Below are 15,123 nucleotides of genomic sequence, written 5' to 3' on the forward strand. Positions count from 1 at the left end.
CTGGAAATGGAACAAACTATTCTCTGCTCAATAAACACTCTCAAATTCTCTTTCTCACATCTCACTCCATCCACTCCCTCTCTCTCTCTCTCTCAAATGCTCTCACTATCTCTTTTATGCTATTCCTAGTTCATATTCTCAGACATCCTCACACCATCTCTCTCATTCTTATACTAAAATAATCAACCACATTTACACACTCATCACACACTCATGACTCCGATGTTTGCACTCGGGTTAAAACACACACTGCGCTCGCGTGCTTTTCCCATTCTGTCTCACTCGCACACATTCTCTCACCTACACCACATCCACACAGGGTTGTAGTAAACATTTAAGGGCCTGTCCCACTTGTGCGTCATTTGCGTGTCACGCAGATGGCGCGCAAAGATTTTGTACATCCCAAAATCCTGGGGCGCCGCGCGCGACCACACGTCACGGCCTACATCACCACGCACCATAAGCGCTTAATGCGCACCGTGCTCGCATCACGTTCATTGTGCGTCGTGACGAGTAAATGATGTCGCGTAAATGACGAGCAAATGCCGCCCAAGTGGGACGGGCCCTTTTTTTAGTCTGACTCACAAATGCTTGCACTTGCTTATAGGCAGTTCTGCTGTTCCTAAGAAGCTTTACGTTGTAGGAAAACCATAGGAGCTGTGGGGGTGGGTTGGGGGGGGGGGGTTAGACTGGAGATGAGAAAAGACCTGGTTTGATCTGGCCTTTTCACACCTCCAGTGTCCACCCCCCATCACTATCTTTCAATCTGAAGAAGGTTTACAACCCGAAACGTCACCTCTTCCTTTTCTCCAGAGTTGCTGCCTGACCCTCTGAGTTACTCCAGCACTTTGTGTCTATCTTCGCTTTAGACCTGTACTGTATAATTCTCTCATGTAAACTTACACACTTTTATTTTCATTTTCCACCATGAAGATTATACTGTGAGAGTGTTATACTCTCCCAGACACCTTGATTAGAAGTAGATACAGAGTTTATCACTTCATCTTTTCATAATAGCCCTAACAAACTGAGACGTTTGCTCCTTGAGGCTGAAGAGTAGATTTTATTATTATTAAAGCTTTTTTACAGACACAGGTCCATATCACACATCAAACAGAAAAAAAGAAGATACAAAAATACATTAAAAAAATTGCATATTAGCCTATAAAATATACAAGCTATTGCACCAATGCACTTAGCCTAGAAGTGAATATATAGCAGCTTTTCAGAGGGCTGACTAGGGCTTCAATTATATGGTTCTCTGACTTGTCCAGACGACACATAAAACTAAACATCAGCTGTCTTAAGAGTGCCTCACAGGTTGGCACTCTAGTGGACACGAACAATTGACTGGCACTATGCTACCTAGGGACACAAAGCAGCATCCTCATTGCATCATTGTATGCTACCTTGAGTCTTTGCATACTCTTTTTCTTATACTTCGACCACAATTGGGCTGTATACAACGGTGTGATGTAGGTTCTGAACAGGGAACACTTCACAGAGTCAGAGCACATATAAAACTTCCTTATAAGCATGTTCGCTTGAAGATAAATTTTACAGCGAATTCTCGTCAACCTTGCTATTATGACAGCCAGCTCTTCGGGAGATCTGCTAACACAGAAAGCAGCAGTCACTTTGGAGAGTAAGGCTTAATCTTTAAGCACCTCCAGTGTGTGAACAACTGGTAAAATGCACTAGTGTGCATGTAGTGAAATGGTAACCCTGACTGTCTTTAAATTTCAGAATTGAACAAAAGGCTGCGGCTCCAACAAAAGCATTGGTTGCAGAAAGAAAAGGTTCTCTCCGATCTTGATAAAATGAAGCACAAAATGCGTCACCTTCAAGGTAATGAAGCTGAACAGGACACTCCACCATGAGGCTCTGCTTTGTTCCGCTATTGATACCTGACACTTTTTCAGCAAGACACAAAAGGCTGGAGTAACTCAGTGGGTCAGGCTGCATCTCTGGAGAAAAGGAATAGGTGATGTTTTGGGTCGACACCCTTCTTCACTCGAAACGTCACCTATTCGTTTTCTCCAGAGATGCTGCCTGACCCACTGAGTTACTCCAGCCTTTTGTGTCTATCTTCGGTTTAAACCAACATCCTACACAATCCTTCAGCAATGTTACTCACTGGGCTATCAGTGAGTAACTCACTGGGCTAACAAAATCTCTTCAAAGTATGGCCACTTTGAAGAAGCTCTCTTCCTCTGAAAGGAGTTCTAGTCAAGACAGTCTAGAGTGTTTTATTGTCATATGTCACAAAACGGAACAATGAAATTCTTACTTGCAGCAGCATAACAGATATGTAAACATAGTACTCTGTAAAATCCACAATAAACAAAAAAAGGTTCAGAATATATATTTAAAAAAGAGACAATCAAATAGACAAAAATAGTGCAAAAATATGTCCCCGAGTCTATGTGGTTCAGAGCTTATTTGGAGGTAGTAGTGTTTAATAGCCTGGAGGCTGTAGGGAAGAAGCTGTTCCAGAAGCTGAACATTACAGTTTCAGGCTCCTGTACCTTCCAGAAGGCAGGAGTGAAATGAGAACCTGACCAGGTTGGTGTAGGTCTCTTTTTGAGGCAACGACTCTTGTAGATCCTTTCAATGGTGGTGACGTCAGTACCCGTGATGGACTGTGCAGTTTTTGTCACTATTTTTTGCAATCTTCATTCCTGGACATTCGAGTTGCCGAACCAGACTATGATGCAACCAGTCAATTTGCTCTCTACTGTACACCTGTGAGACCGTCTCCCACTGCTCCCCCTCTATACATCATGTGAATCCACCCATCACTTGCCAGGCTTCCTCTTGCCCCCACCTTTCTTTTCCATCTTTCTTCCATCCTCCCCACCATTAATATCAGTCTGAAGAAGCGCCTAACCCCAAAATGTTGTCCGTCCAATCCCTTCATAAATGTTGTCTGACACACTGAGTTCCACCAGCAATTTGTAAATTGATGATCATTATATTCTTGCTTCTCATATCCAACACCAGCATCAGAGCCAAGATTAGCGGGACAGGCATCATTTAGTAATCCTTATCACCGAAGGCAGATAAAGAGTCATTCACAGGCTGTGCCTCAATAAGATGTTAGCTTCTTTGCCTTGGAAAATACGGAGTACAGTCTCTTTGAGGCCACCACCCTGCTGTACTCACTCTATACTCATGACTGCGTAGCCGGTCATAGTGCGAACTCCATCATCAAGTTCACTGACGACACCAATGTTGTGGGACGTATCACTGATGGGGACGAGTCAGAGTATAGAAGAGAGATCGACCGACTGACCAAATGGTACCAGCACAATAACCTGGCCCTCAACACCAGCAAAACCAAGGAACTGATTGTGGACTTTGGAAGGGGGAGGATGGGGACCCACAGTCCCGTTTATATCAACGGGTCGATGGTGGAAAGGGTCAAGAGCTTCAAATTCCTGGGCGGGCACATCTCTGAAGATCTCTCCTGGTCTGAGAACACTGATGCAATTATAAAGAAAGCACATCAGCGCCTCTACTTCCTGAGAAGATTTTGGAGAGTCGGTATGTCAAGGAGGACTCTCTCTAACTTCTACAGGTGCACAGTAGAGAGCATACTGACTGGTTGCATCGTGGCTTGGTTCGGCAACTTGAGCACCCAGGAGCGGAAAGATACAAAAAGTAGTAAACATTGCCCAGTCCATCATCTGCTCTGACCTCCCTACCATTGAGGGGATCTATTGCAGTCGCTGCCTCAAAAAGGCTGGCAGCATCATCAAGGACCCACACCATCCTGGCCACACACTCATCTCCCTGCTACCTTCAGGTAGAAGGTACAGGAGCCTGAAGACTTCAACGTCCAGGTTCAGGAATAGCTGCTTCCCCACAGCCATCAGGCTATTAAACTCAGCTCAAACAAAACTCTGAGCATTAATAGCCCATTATCTGTTTATTTGCACTTTATCTGTTTATTTATCCATGTGTGTATATATTTATATAATGGTATATGGGCACACTGATCTGTTCTGTATTCATGCCTACTATATTCTGTTGTGCTGAAGCAAAGCAAGAATTTCAGGCTGACTCAATAGCAAACGGTCCTTGGATTCTTTCTTGTTCTCTACCTTCTTATTTTGAGTCCACGATCCAAGATGTAAATCAAGAACGGAACTCACTATCAAAACATGGAGGGGACGGGGACACAATTTTTTGGCGGCCGCATGCGCATGCGCACACTCACACACGCGCGCGCGAGGCTTCGGAGGCTCAATCCAGCGCTAAATGCCAAAGGCTCCTCTAGTATCTTTGCTAAATGCTGCTCAACTGCCTGTCTCACCGGGTTAACTAACAGCCCCGTCTGGACTGACGGGATACCAGCGCTGCTTCTCCGCGCTGGCCATATTTCCCACAAGCCCAGGCAGGTTAACCTGGCGGGGATGTCGCCCACCTCTCAAAACATGGGGGGGACGTGTCCCCTCTGCCCCCCCCCCCCCCCCCGGGTTTTCCGCCCCTGATGTAAATCACTTGCGAAGTGATTTGAGGACTACTGGAAGTCGTCAAGAATGTGAAAGAATCGATCGATTGGGCATATATTCACTGGAATTTAGAAGGGTGAGAGGGGATCTTATAGAAGCATATAAAATTCTTAAGGGGTTGGACAGGCTAAATGAAGGAAAAATGTTCCCAATGTTGGGGGAGTCCAGAACCAGAGGTCACAGTTTAAGAATAAAGGGTAGGCCATTTAGGACTGAGATGAGGTAAAACTTTTACACCCAGAGAGTTATGAATCTGTGGAATTCTCTGCCACAGAAGGCAGTGGAGGCCAATTCACAGGATGTATTCAAGAGAAAGTTAGATATAGCTCTTAGGGCTAACAGAATCAATAGATATATGGGAAGAAAGCAGGAATGGGGTACTGATTTTGGATGATCAGCATGATCATAATATGGTGGTGCTGGCTCAAAGGGCCGAAGGGCCTACTCCTGCACCTATTTTTTATGTTTCTTTGTTCAATGTTTATCACAGGGAGACGAGTGGGATCCATGTGTCCTGCCAACATGGTTCCAACAAAATCTCCGATTCAGCCCGTTGTGGTGGAAGGTGGATGGACAGAACCTTCCTCAGAGGAAGTGAAACTGATGGAAGATGTACAAAACATGGAGGTAGGTGGGCCTTCCATTGCTTCTGTCCCCATTCAAGACACTAAGCGACATGATCATGCAACTCAATGTCAGTTTAACTCAGCTGGTACTTCACATATCTACATCTGAAGGCTGAGATTCAAAGTCACCCTCCAAGACTGCGGACATAATCTAGACGGATATTCCACAAATATTTTGTTGCAAGTGGAATGTTATTATCAAGATTAAGTGATAAATTGAGGGTCTTCTTATTTCTTCAGGATAGACGGTCAAGATGTCAAAGTTTAATTTAGTTTAATGTTGAGATACAGCGCAGAAACTGGCCCTTTGGCCCACCGAGTCCGTACGATCCCCGTACACTAGTACTATCCTACACACTAGGGACAATTTTACAATTTTACCAAAGCCAATTAACCTGCAAACCTGCATGTCTTTGGAATGCAGGAGAAAACGGAGCGCCCGGAGAAAACCCACACAGTCAGGGAGAATGTACAAACTCAGGGCTGCCACCTCGCAAGCATTGAGCGTGAGAATCACGCATTTGGCCAAATTCTCACGCTCACACGCTGATCACAAATTTCTAACGCTCTGTCGTGAGAAATTCTGTGATCAACGACAATTTAAAACGCATATCAACTGCATGGGGCGCGGGTGTTGGAGAGCCTGGGCTGAGGGAGGGATGGAAGCAGAAGCAGCGGCGGGGGCAGATGCGAATGGGGAGCCGGGGCTGGCGAATGTTTGCCGGCTGGTGGTTGTTTGCCGGGCTGGCGAGTGTTTGCCGGGCTGGCGAGTCGCTCATTGCAGCTCCGGCCATGGAGCAGCCTCAGTGCAAGAGTCCCAGGCCGTCGGAGTCGTTGGAAGCGTTGCGCCGCAGCCGTGAGAGTGTCTGTGCCGAATTCGCCCTGGTGACCGGCATAGACCAGGCTGAGGCTCAGTGCATCCTGGAGAACAACCAGTGGCTGCTGGAACTAAGTATCAAGCACTGGGTAGAAGCGGTGGTAGACAGTGGCCTTCAAATGGGGGTGGTTGGAGAAAGCATCCTGCTTGCCTGCAAGATTTTCACTTACATTAAATGCAGGAAAAATGTTCCCGATGTTGGGTAAGTTCAGAACCAGGGGTCACAGTTTAAGAATAAGGGGTAGGCCATTTAAGACTGAGATGAGGACAAATTTTCTTCACCCAGAAAGTTGTGAATCTGTGGAATTCTCTGCCACAGAAGGCAGTGGAGGCCAATTCACTGGATGTTTTCAAGAGAGAGTTAGATTTAGCTCCTGGAGCGAAATCAAGGGATATGGGGAAAAACAAGAAAGAGATACTGATTTTAGATGAACTGCCATGGTCATATTGAATGGCAGTGCTGGCTCGAAGGTCCAAATGACCTATTCCTGCACCTATTTTCTATGTTTCTAAGTTTGAGTATATGGCAATAAAACGTGACCATGCTTAATTGTGAAGCATTCATGCATGGTGGAGGTATAATGTAGTCATAGAGTGATACAGTGTGAAAACAGGCCCTTTGGCGCAACTTGCCCACACCAGCCAACATGTCCCAGCTACACTACCTGCTTTTGGTCCATATCCCCCCCAAAACTGTCCTATCCATGTATCAGTCTAACTGTTTCTTAAATGTTGGGATAGTCCCTGCCTCAACTACCTCCTCTGGCAGCTTGTTCCATGCACCCACCACCCTTTGTGTGGAAAAAGTTACCTCGTAAAAATACTTCAAACAAAAAACATTGAAATAATACTTCTACAATGCACTAAAACATGATTTTAATACAACAAATTTGAAAATGTCCCTACCTCCCATACCCTCTCCCCACTCAGTTGCTCCACTCCCTCGTCGGGTACCCCCAAAGCCAGTGATCAGTCAGTCTCCCCACTTTCAAAAACGCTCCATGGCCCCTGGTTCAGACAGAGAGTACTGCCAGATGTGAGCGGGAACTGAGGCCAGTTGTCCGTGATGTCTGGATCCTAATGCTCAGCGCTTCGTGTTTCGGAGTTGGCTAATGTTATTGATTTGTAATTAGCCTGATTTGTAATTAGTTGCCAAAACCTTTATTTATTAATCTGGAATATCCAGGGGATGGGATATGTGTAATATTAAAATGACATGCAAGGTGTCAGGCTGTCTGTCACAACATACTGTCCCGATAATCCATTATTTCCTTCAGTTAAATATTGGGAAGGTAGCACTATTGTCATTTGCCACTTAACTATAATTTTGTTTTTACCTCACTGACTATTTCTACCCCCCTCCCCCCCCCCCCCAAAATTCCTATGACAGGTTGAATAGAAATGTCCCCAATCTCATTGTTTTATTAATTGAACACGTGGATGAACATCCTCAAAGAATGTAATCAGATTGCAACTGATTCAGATGCGATGTTTAAGAGCTTGTTCAAAGAAGGGGCATATTTAAAGGAGTGACAGAGATACTTGCAGGGGAACATGTGAAGAGGTTATTATTTGTCGTTAGTTTTAGCTTGAACCAGGATATCTGAAGATTCAAAGTTTAATATAGTAATTGTGCTGATACTGACTTCAACCACTTGGATTTCAATCACTTCAATGTAAAGGTAATTGGGAATCTGAAGCATTGGAACAAATATTTCCCCTCGGTACTTATTAACTTAATATAATAATGTATGCATGTTGGTAGGTGCAATCAAAACAAAGATGTTTTTATCATTGAAGGGATATCATTAGCACTTCAACTCCCCCTCCCATTCCCAATCCGACCTCTCTGTCCTGGGTCTCCTCCATTGCCAGAGTGAGCAACAGCGGAAATTGGAGGAACAGCACCTCATATTCCGTCTGGGGTCCTTGCGTCCTTATGGCATTAACATTGAATTCTCCCAATTTGGCTAGCCCGTGCTGTCTCCTCCCCTTCCTTAACCCTCTAGCTGTCTCCTCCCACCCTCCCATCCGCCCGCCCTCGGGCTCCTCCTCCTCCTCCCTTTTTCCTTCTTTCTTTCCCCACCCCCCATCAGTCTGAAGAAGGGTTTCGGCCCGAAACGTCGCCTATTTCCTTCGCTCCATAGATGCTGCTGCACCCGCTGAGTTTCCCCAGCAATTTTGTGTACCTTTGTTTTTATCATTGTTGTGTTATGAATACTACAGAAAATACTATGTACTCTCAAGATCACATTTAATAGAATAATATTGCTTAAATATATATATAGTCATTGGACTTTGCATTTCGGAAAAGTCCCAGCTGAGAGGAAGACAGCAAAATACTGAAAATATTGGGGGTGAAAATGACTTCAGGACAGTTTGTTAGGAAAATGAAGGAAATGGTAATAGAATACTTATGCAGCTGAGTGAGTATAATTTTATGGATAAGAAATTGTGTTCAACCAATTGACAAAGTAACTAGCATATGAGATAACAAGGAATGCAATGGATGTAGCAAATTTTGTTATGCAAAATTTGGTCTGTGAAGTGCAGCATAAAAGATTACCGCATTAGATAAGCACCTGTGGATTTGAACATAATAGGTTAAGTCCAGGGGGTCAGATATGGGGCTTTATGTGTGGGCCAGATATATTGTCAGTGCAGAGAGGTTAGGAGCAAGGCCAATTGTGCATCCAGAGTCAAGGTCTGGAATAATACTAGGTGTGCAGTCAAAGCTGGGACAATGGGAGTGTTCAACACTGGGATCAGGTTAGGATAGGGGTCCAGGTGTAAGGCTGGACTCAGGGTCAAAATGAGAGAAGGTATGCAACTGCAGTCAGGGTCAGGGGTAGTACCAGGTGTGCAGTGAGACCCAGGTTGGTCAACATGGGCCAAGTGTTTGATTATAATCTGATTTCTATACATGAATATACAAAGATCTTTCATGTGCTGCACCTGTTGATCAGAGTCTGGCTCTACTGTTGAATGTAATTAGGAATGTAATTTAGCCTAACCTTATTCATAACTAATCCAATTTAAAGCATAAATATTGCATTCAAGTGTAAGTTATAAGACTCGCTACAGTAAGCACCAGATTGCACAATTTCAAACTGAAAAATGCAAAAACTCCTATAAATATCCATGTGTCTATTCAATAGCCTTTTAAATGGCACTACCGAATCTGCCTCCACCATCACTATTTTAACATCTCTTTTAAAGTACCTAATTTGCCGTAAAGTGGTTTGGGATGTCTGGATTATATTTGAGTTCTACAAGTGTGCAAGGGGCAGCAGCGACCCGGTTCAATCCTGACTACTGTCGCTACCTGTGCGGAGTTTGCACATTCTCCTAGTGACCACATGGGTTTCCTCCGGGTGATCCGGTTTTCTTCCACATTCCAAAGACGTGCAGGTTTGTAGGTTAATTGTCTTCTGCTAATTGACCCTAGTGTGTAGAAAGTGGGATAACATGGAACTAGTTTGAACAGGTGATCGATGGTCGGTGTAGACCCTGAGGGCTGATGGGGATGTTTGCACGCTGTATCTCTAAATTCTAAACAAGTGCAAGGCCTTCACTGGCCTTCATCCACATATGGAAAAGAGAAATATCTCCAAAATTCTCACCTTGGACATTTTGCTGCTTCACATTCTCTGAAGGCAAATGGTACATTGACTGTGCACACATAATATGGACATGACGTATTAACTGAATGATTCCTCTATCTCTTAGATGCATCTATCAGAAGTCCAATATATGCTAATGAAAGAACGGCCCTCGTTTGTCAGTAAGATGGTTTCCAGTCAAAGGCTTCTTTACAGTCAACCAAATGTCAAGAGAGTTCTGGCCTATCTGAATGGTGAATGCCCAGATCAAGGAGTGTTTGCATGGGGCAAGACTATTCCAGAGGTAAGCGCTTGATGACCAAGACTCTTTGCTTCATTCCCATCAGTGAGAATGGGCTCTATACTATACTATGCGTTTTCAAACTTCCTTACCTCTTGCTGGACGGGGGAGGGGAGACGAGGGAGTGACCGGGGTAAGACTGGTCCTTGATTATGCTGGTGGCCTTGGCAGCGTGAAGTGTAGATGGAGTCAATGGAAGGGAGGATGGTTTTCATGCAGTCTCGGATGCAGCTGTTCCCAAACCATGCTGTGATGCATCCCGATAAAATGTCTCCTACGGCTCATCTATAGAAGTTGGCGAGGGTTGTTGGGGACATGCCGAACCTCCCAACCTTTCTAAAGAAGTAGAGGCATTGGTGAGCTTTCTTGGCCATAACTTCAATGCAGGTGGTCCAGGACAAATTGTTGGTGATATTTATTCCTTAAAGCTTTCAACCATCTCTACATCGGCTCCATCAATGTATACCCGTGTGTGTGTGTACTGCTCCACTTCCTGCGGCCAAGCACAATCTTTGTCTGGTTGACATTGTGGGAGAGGTTGGTGCCTTGGCACCAGGTTCTCAACCTCCTTCCTGTACTCTGTTTCGTCATTGTTTGATATCCGGCCCACTACAGTGGTATCATTGGCCAAATTCTAAATTGAGTTGGATAGGTATTTGACCACACAGTCATGAGCGTATAAGGACTACAGTAAGATGCTGAGCCGCTCCTGGCCAGAGGCTTTCTCTCTTCCTTCATGCTTGCCCACTTTAGCCCATCTTCTCCTGCTCCTAGTTTAGCTCCAGATCCAGCAGAGCAAGCGCTAATGCTTCTATTGTTGAGATAGATAGAGACATTCAGCAAATTCCAAGACAGCGCCTGCACCAACTACCCACAGCGCCAACACCCACGAGATCTGCCTCAGCAGATGCCATGTTAAAACCGCACATAATTGATGATCTCTATAAATTGTGCAAATGCGGAGTTTGTCCTTGCTGGACAGTGTTCACACATGTGGCAATTGCAGGCGGGAGAATCAACTTAATAGCGGAATAGTCAGTTGTGCTTTGCACCAAGATTTCCATCACTCCACACTGTATACCTTGCACATCAATAGCTCCCGAAGGATTGTAAAGGAATTCCTTGGGACTTAAAGTTGATGCATTATGCATTATACAGTGGATTTATAAACCATAAGATTCATCCATTCTGCCTGACATGCCTGTGCAAGTAATTTACCATTGCTTATGAAATATTTGGTGCTCAAATCTGAAATATTAGATTCCCTCCCGGATAACACTCAGTAAATTATCTGTGTGATTTGCAAGCTTGGCTGTGAAACTAGACTTCTTTTTTCTGGCATCATTGCAATGTAAAATTCAGCTTGAAATACAATCGTGTTGAGATACATATAGTACATTACCATAGGCTCAAGCAGGGGTTCAGTGCAATATAGATAACTATACTTTTCATTTGTACTTCAGAGCAATATAGATTAATGCTTGCATTAGTAGTGGCTCAGAACAATATAGTTTGCTGTATATAGTGGCTATGATTTAGGGCTATGCTGATTAATATATGCGTCAGTTGCATATAGATTACTGTATACATCAACAGTTCAATACATGTCGTCTGCGGCTTGGGGCATTATGCATCATTATATGCTTGAGTTGTAACCCATTGCCAAGTAGATTAAAATCTGTGCCAGATATGGCTCAGGGTGATATTGATTAATATATATGTCATCTGTGGATCAGTTCAATGTTGATTTCAGTATGTGCGAGTCGTAACTTAGTGCAGTATACTTTAGTTTAGTTTAGAGTTACTGCATGGAATCAGGCCCCTCGGCCCACCGAGTTTATGACAACCATTGATCACCCGTGCACCAGTCATTTTATCCTATTTTCACTTCCTACAGGGCAGCACAGTGGCGTAGCGGTAGAGTTGGTGTCTTACAGTGCCAGAGACCTGGGTTCGATCCTGACGACGGGTGCTGTCTGTACGGAGTTTGCACGTTCTCCCCGTGACCGCGTGGGTTTCCCCCAGGTGCCCCGGTTTCCCCCCACACTCCAAAAACGTACAGGTTTGTAAGTTAATTAGCTTTGGTAAAGATTGTAAATTGTCCCTAGTGTGTAGTATAATGCTAGAATATGGGGATTGCTGATCGTCATGGACTCGGTGGGCCGAAGGGCCTGTTTCCGCATTGTATCTCTAAACTAAACTAAACTACACACTAAGGGCAATTTACAGAAGCCAATTAACCTACAAACCTATAGATGATCATACATGTCAGTAGTGGCTCAGTGTGATGTAGATCACCAAATGCACAAGGTGAAGCTCAGGATAAGACACATTACCAAGGTGTGCCTCAGTACTATATAGATTTTTATACATTTCAGTTGTGACTTAATTCGATACAGATTACAATAAGATGCAGCAATAGCTCATTGCAACAATAATTACTTTATGCAGCATCTATGACAGTGCTAGATAGATTACTGTAAGTGGAAGCTGCGGTACGGTATAATAAAAATTGCCGTGATTTCAATGAATGTAAAATATTAAATGCATCAGTTGTAGCTCATTATAATAGAGATTACAAAAGCTATCTGCTGCGGCTCTGTGCTTTATACGACAGTTGTGGATCATTGCAATACAAATGACTATATAGTCAGCTATAGCTCAGGGCGTTACACTTTATTATAAGTTTCACCTGGAACTAAACGCAATATAGTTTCCTATAGATGCCTGCTACAGTTGTGTGTAAATGAATTACTATCTGTGTGATAGTGGCTCAATACATTGCAGATTACTACAAGCAGAAATGATAGCTCTGGGCAATAAGTTTCAGTGGTGATTCAGTGTAATATAGAGTACATTATGTGTCATCTGTAATTCTATTCAATATCGATTTCAAGAACACAAGGACATAGGAAAATAGAAGCAGAGGTAGGTCCCTGGGCCCTTCAGGCCTGCCTTGCCATTCAATATCATCATGGCTAATCTACATTGGGTTCAGATGCACTATGTGTCAGCTTCCCATAGCTCTTTGTTCCCCAATCTCCTCTCTATGATACTGGCATCTGTTTATTATTGTCTATGTACTGCGACACAGTGAAAAGAACATTGTTTTGCGTTCTCTCTGGGCAGTTCATACTGTACATGATGTCTGTGAATACTCTTGCTCATTGGTCCACTCAGGTTTTTTAGTTCAGAGATACAGCGGGGAAACAGGCCCTTCGGTCTACCGAGTCCGCGCCGACCAGCGATCCCCACACACTAGCACTATCCTACACGTTAGGTACAATTTACAATTTACAGAAGCCGATTGATCTACAAACCTATACTTTGGTGTGTGGGAGGAAACCGGAGCATCCAGAGAAAACCAACGTGGTCGCAGGGAGAACGTACAAACTCCATACCGATAGCACCAGTAATAAGGATCATACCCTGGTCTCTGTAAGGCACTGTAAAAAAATGCCCCTGTCCCACTTAGGAAACCTGAACGGAAACCTCTGGAGACTTTGCGCCCCACCCAAGGTTTCCGTGCGGTTCCCGGGGGTTGCAGGTGGTTGCCAGAGGTTGCAGGTAGTGGAAGCATGTAGGGAGACTAACAAAAACCTCCGGGAACCTCTGGGAACCGCACGGAAACATTGGGTGGGGCGCAAACTCTCCAGAGGTTTCCGTTCAGGTTTCCTAAGTGGGACAGGGGCATTTTAAGGCAGCAACTCTACCGCTGCATCACTGTGCCGCCCGAATGTCTCTATTGTTCTATGCTTCTACCTTTTAGCCAAGTCACCCCTCTTTGTTTTATTACCACAAGTGTTAATTGTGGCTCAGTGTAACAGATTGGTGTAGTTATCAACCAGGGCTCAGTGCCATATGGATTATTACATGGCCAACTGCTGCCCAATTTTTTAAATATTATCAGATGTGACTCGATTCTATATAGATATCAGTATGTGTGAGCTGTGACTCAGTGCTGTGTGGATCATCAATGTAAATTGCTTTATATGTCAGCCAAGGCTCAGGGCATTATACATTATTACATACTTCAGCTCGGGGTCGGTACGATATAAACTACTTCATAGGTCGGCTGAGACTCAGTACAATGTAGAATACCATAAGCATCAATTGTGATTCAGGGCAATATAGATTACTATACACATCAGATGTGACTCTCTCTAAAGTAAATTACTATGTGTGTCAGCTCTGACAGTGTAGTATTGATAACAATACGTTGGAGCTGTGACTTAATGCAATGTAGGGGACTATAGCTGTGAGATGTAGTATGGTGTAATAGGTGGTACAATATGCTCAAGGTGTGGCATGGATTACTTTATGCAGATTACCTCATATATCAGCTCTAGTACAGTACAATATATATCATTATACATGGCAGCTATGGCGAAGAACCGTAAATCTTTTATGCTGTAACTAAAACTCAGTAAATGTACTGTAAATGTGTGACCTGAGGTTCAGTGAAATCTAGATTCCTACACGATCAACTACTGAGACTTACGAGTCGTCATTAAATATAGGTGGGGTATCGTAAGACTGGAAGGTGGCAAATGTTGTGCCTCTATTCAAGAAGGGCTGCCAGGAAAAGCCTTGGAACCACAGGCCAGTGAGCCTAGCATCTGTGGTGAGAAAGTTACCAGAAAGTATCCTGAGGGATAAGATATACATACGTTTAGATGGTGACGGGCTAATTAAGGATAGGCAGCATGGTTTAGTACATGGGAGATCATGTATCCTGAAGCTGGTCGAGATTTTTGAAGATGTGACCAAAAAGGTTGATGGGGGCAGAGCTGTAGATGTTGGATTTTAGCAAGGCATTTGACAAGGTTCTGAATGGTAGGCTGCTCTTGGAAGATTGGATCATATGGGATCCAAGGACAGGTAGCTGGAATGGATAGAACATTGGCTTCATGGAAGGATGCAGAGGGTGAGGGTGGAAGGGTCAGTGGAGAGGAGTGGGGTGAAGCTGGTGAGTAAATTGTGTATGAAGTTGGTGGACAGAAATTGGAGGGAGAGGGGGAAGAAAATAGGTAATGGTGGGCAAGAGGAAGGAATATGGGAAAGGGGACATAAATAGGAGAAGTGGGGGAGGATCAGAAGAGGGGGAAGGTTTACCTAAAATTGGACAGTGCAATATTTGTACCATTGGGTTGTAGACTACTGAATGTGATGCTCAACATCCTCCAGTTTGGGCCTTACC

General features: G+C 44.1%; 1 protein-coding gene across 1 annotated transcript in view; it reads left to right on the forward strand.

The window, feature by feature from the left end:
- The window catches only part of LOC116984388 (doublecortin domain-containing protein 1-like), an 86,925-nt gene that overhangs the window by 46,361 nt on the left and 25,441 nt on the right, over positions 1-15,123 (forward strand). The window contains exons 14-16 of the mRNA XM_033038545.1: positions 1,747-1,848; positions 5,008-5,144; positions 9,750-9,926. Coding sequence (XP_032894436.1) covers positions 1,747-1,848; positions 5,008-5,144; positions 9,750-9,926 — 416 coding nt within the window. The remainder of the gene's footprint in view (positions 1-1,746; positions 1,849-5,007; positions 5,145-9,749; positions 9,927-15,123) is intronic.

The sequence above is a fragment of the Amblyraja radiata genome, chromosome 20, assembly GCF_010909765.2.
Source record: "Amblyraja radiata isolate CabotCenter1 chromosome 20, sAmbRad1.1.pri, whole genome shotgun sequence".
NCBI lineage: Eukaryota > Metazoa > Chordata > Chondrichthyes > Rajiformes > Rajidae > Amblyraja > Amblyraja radiata.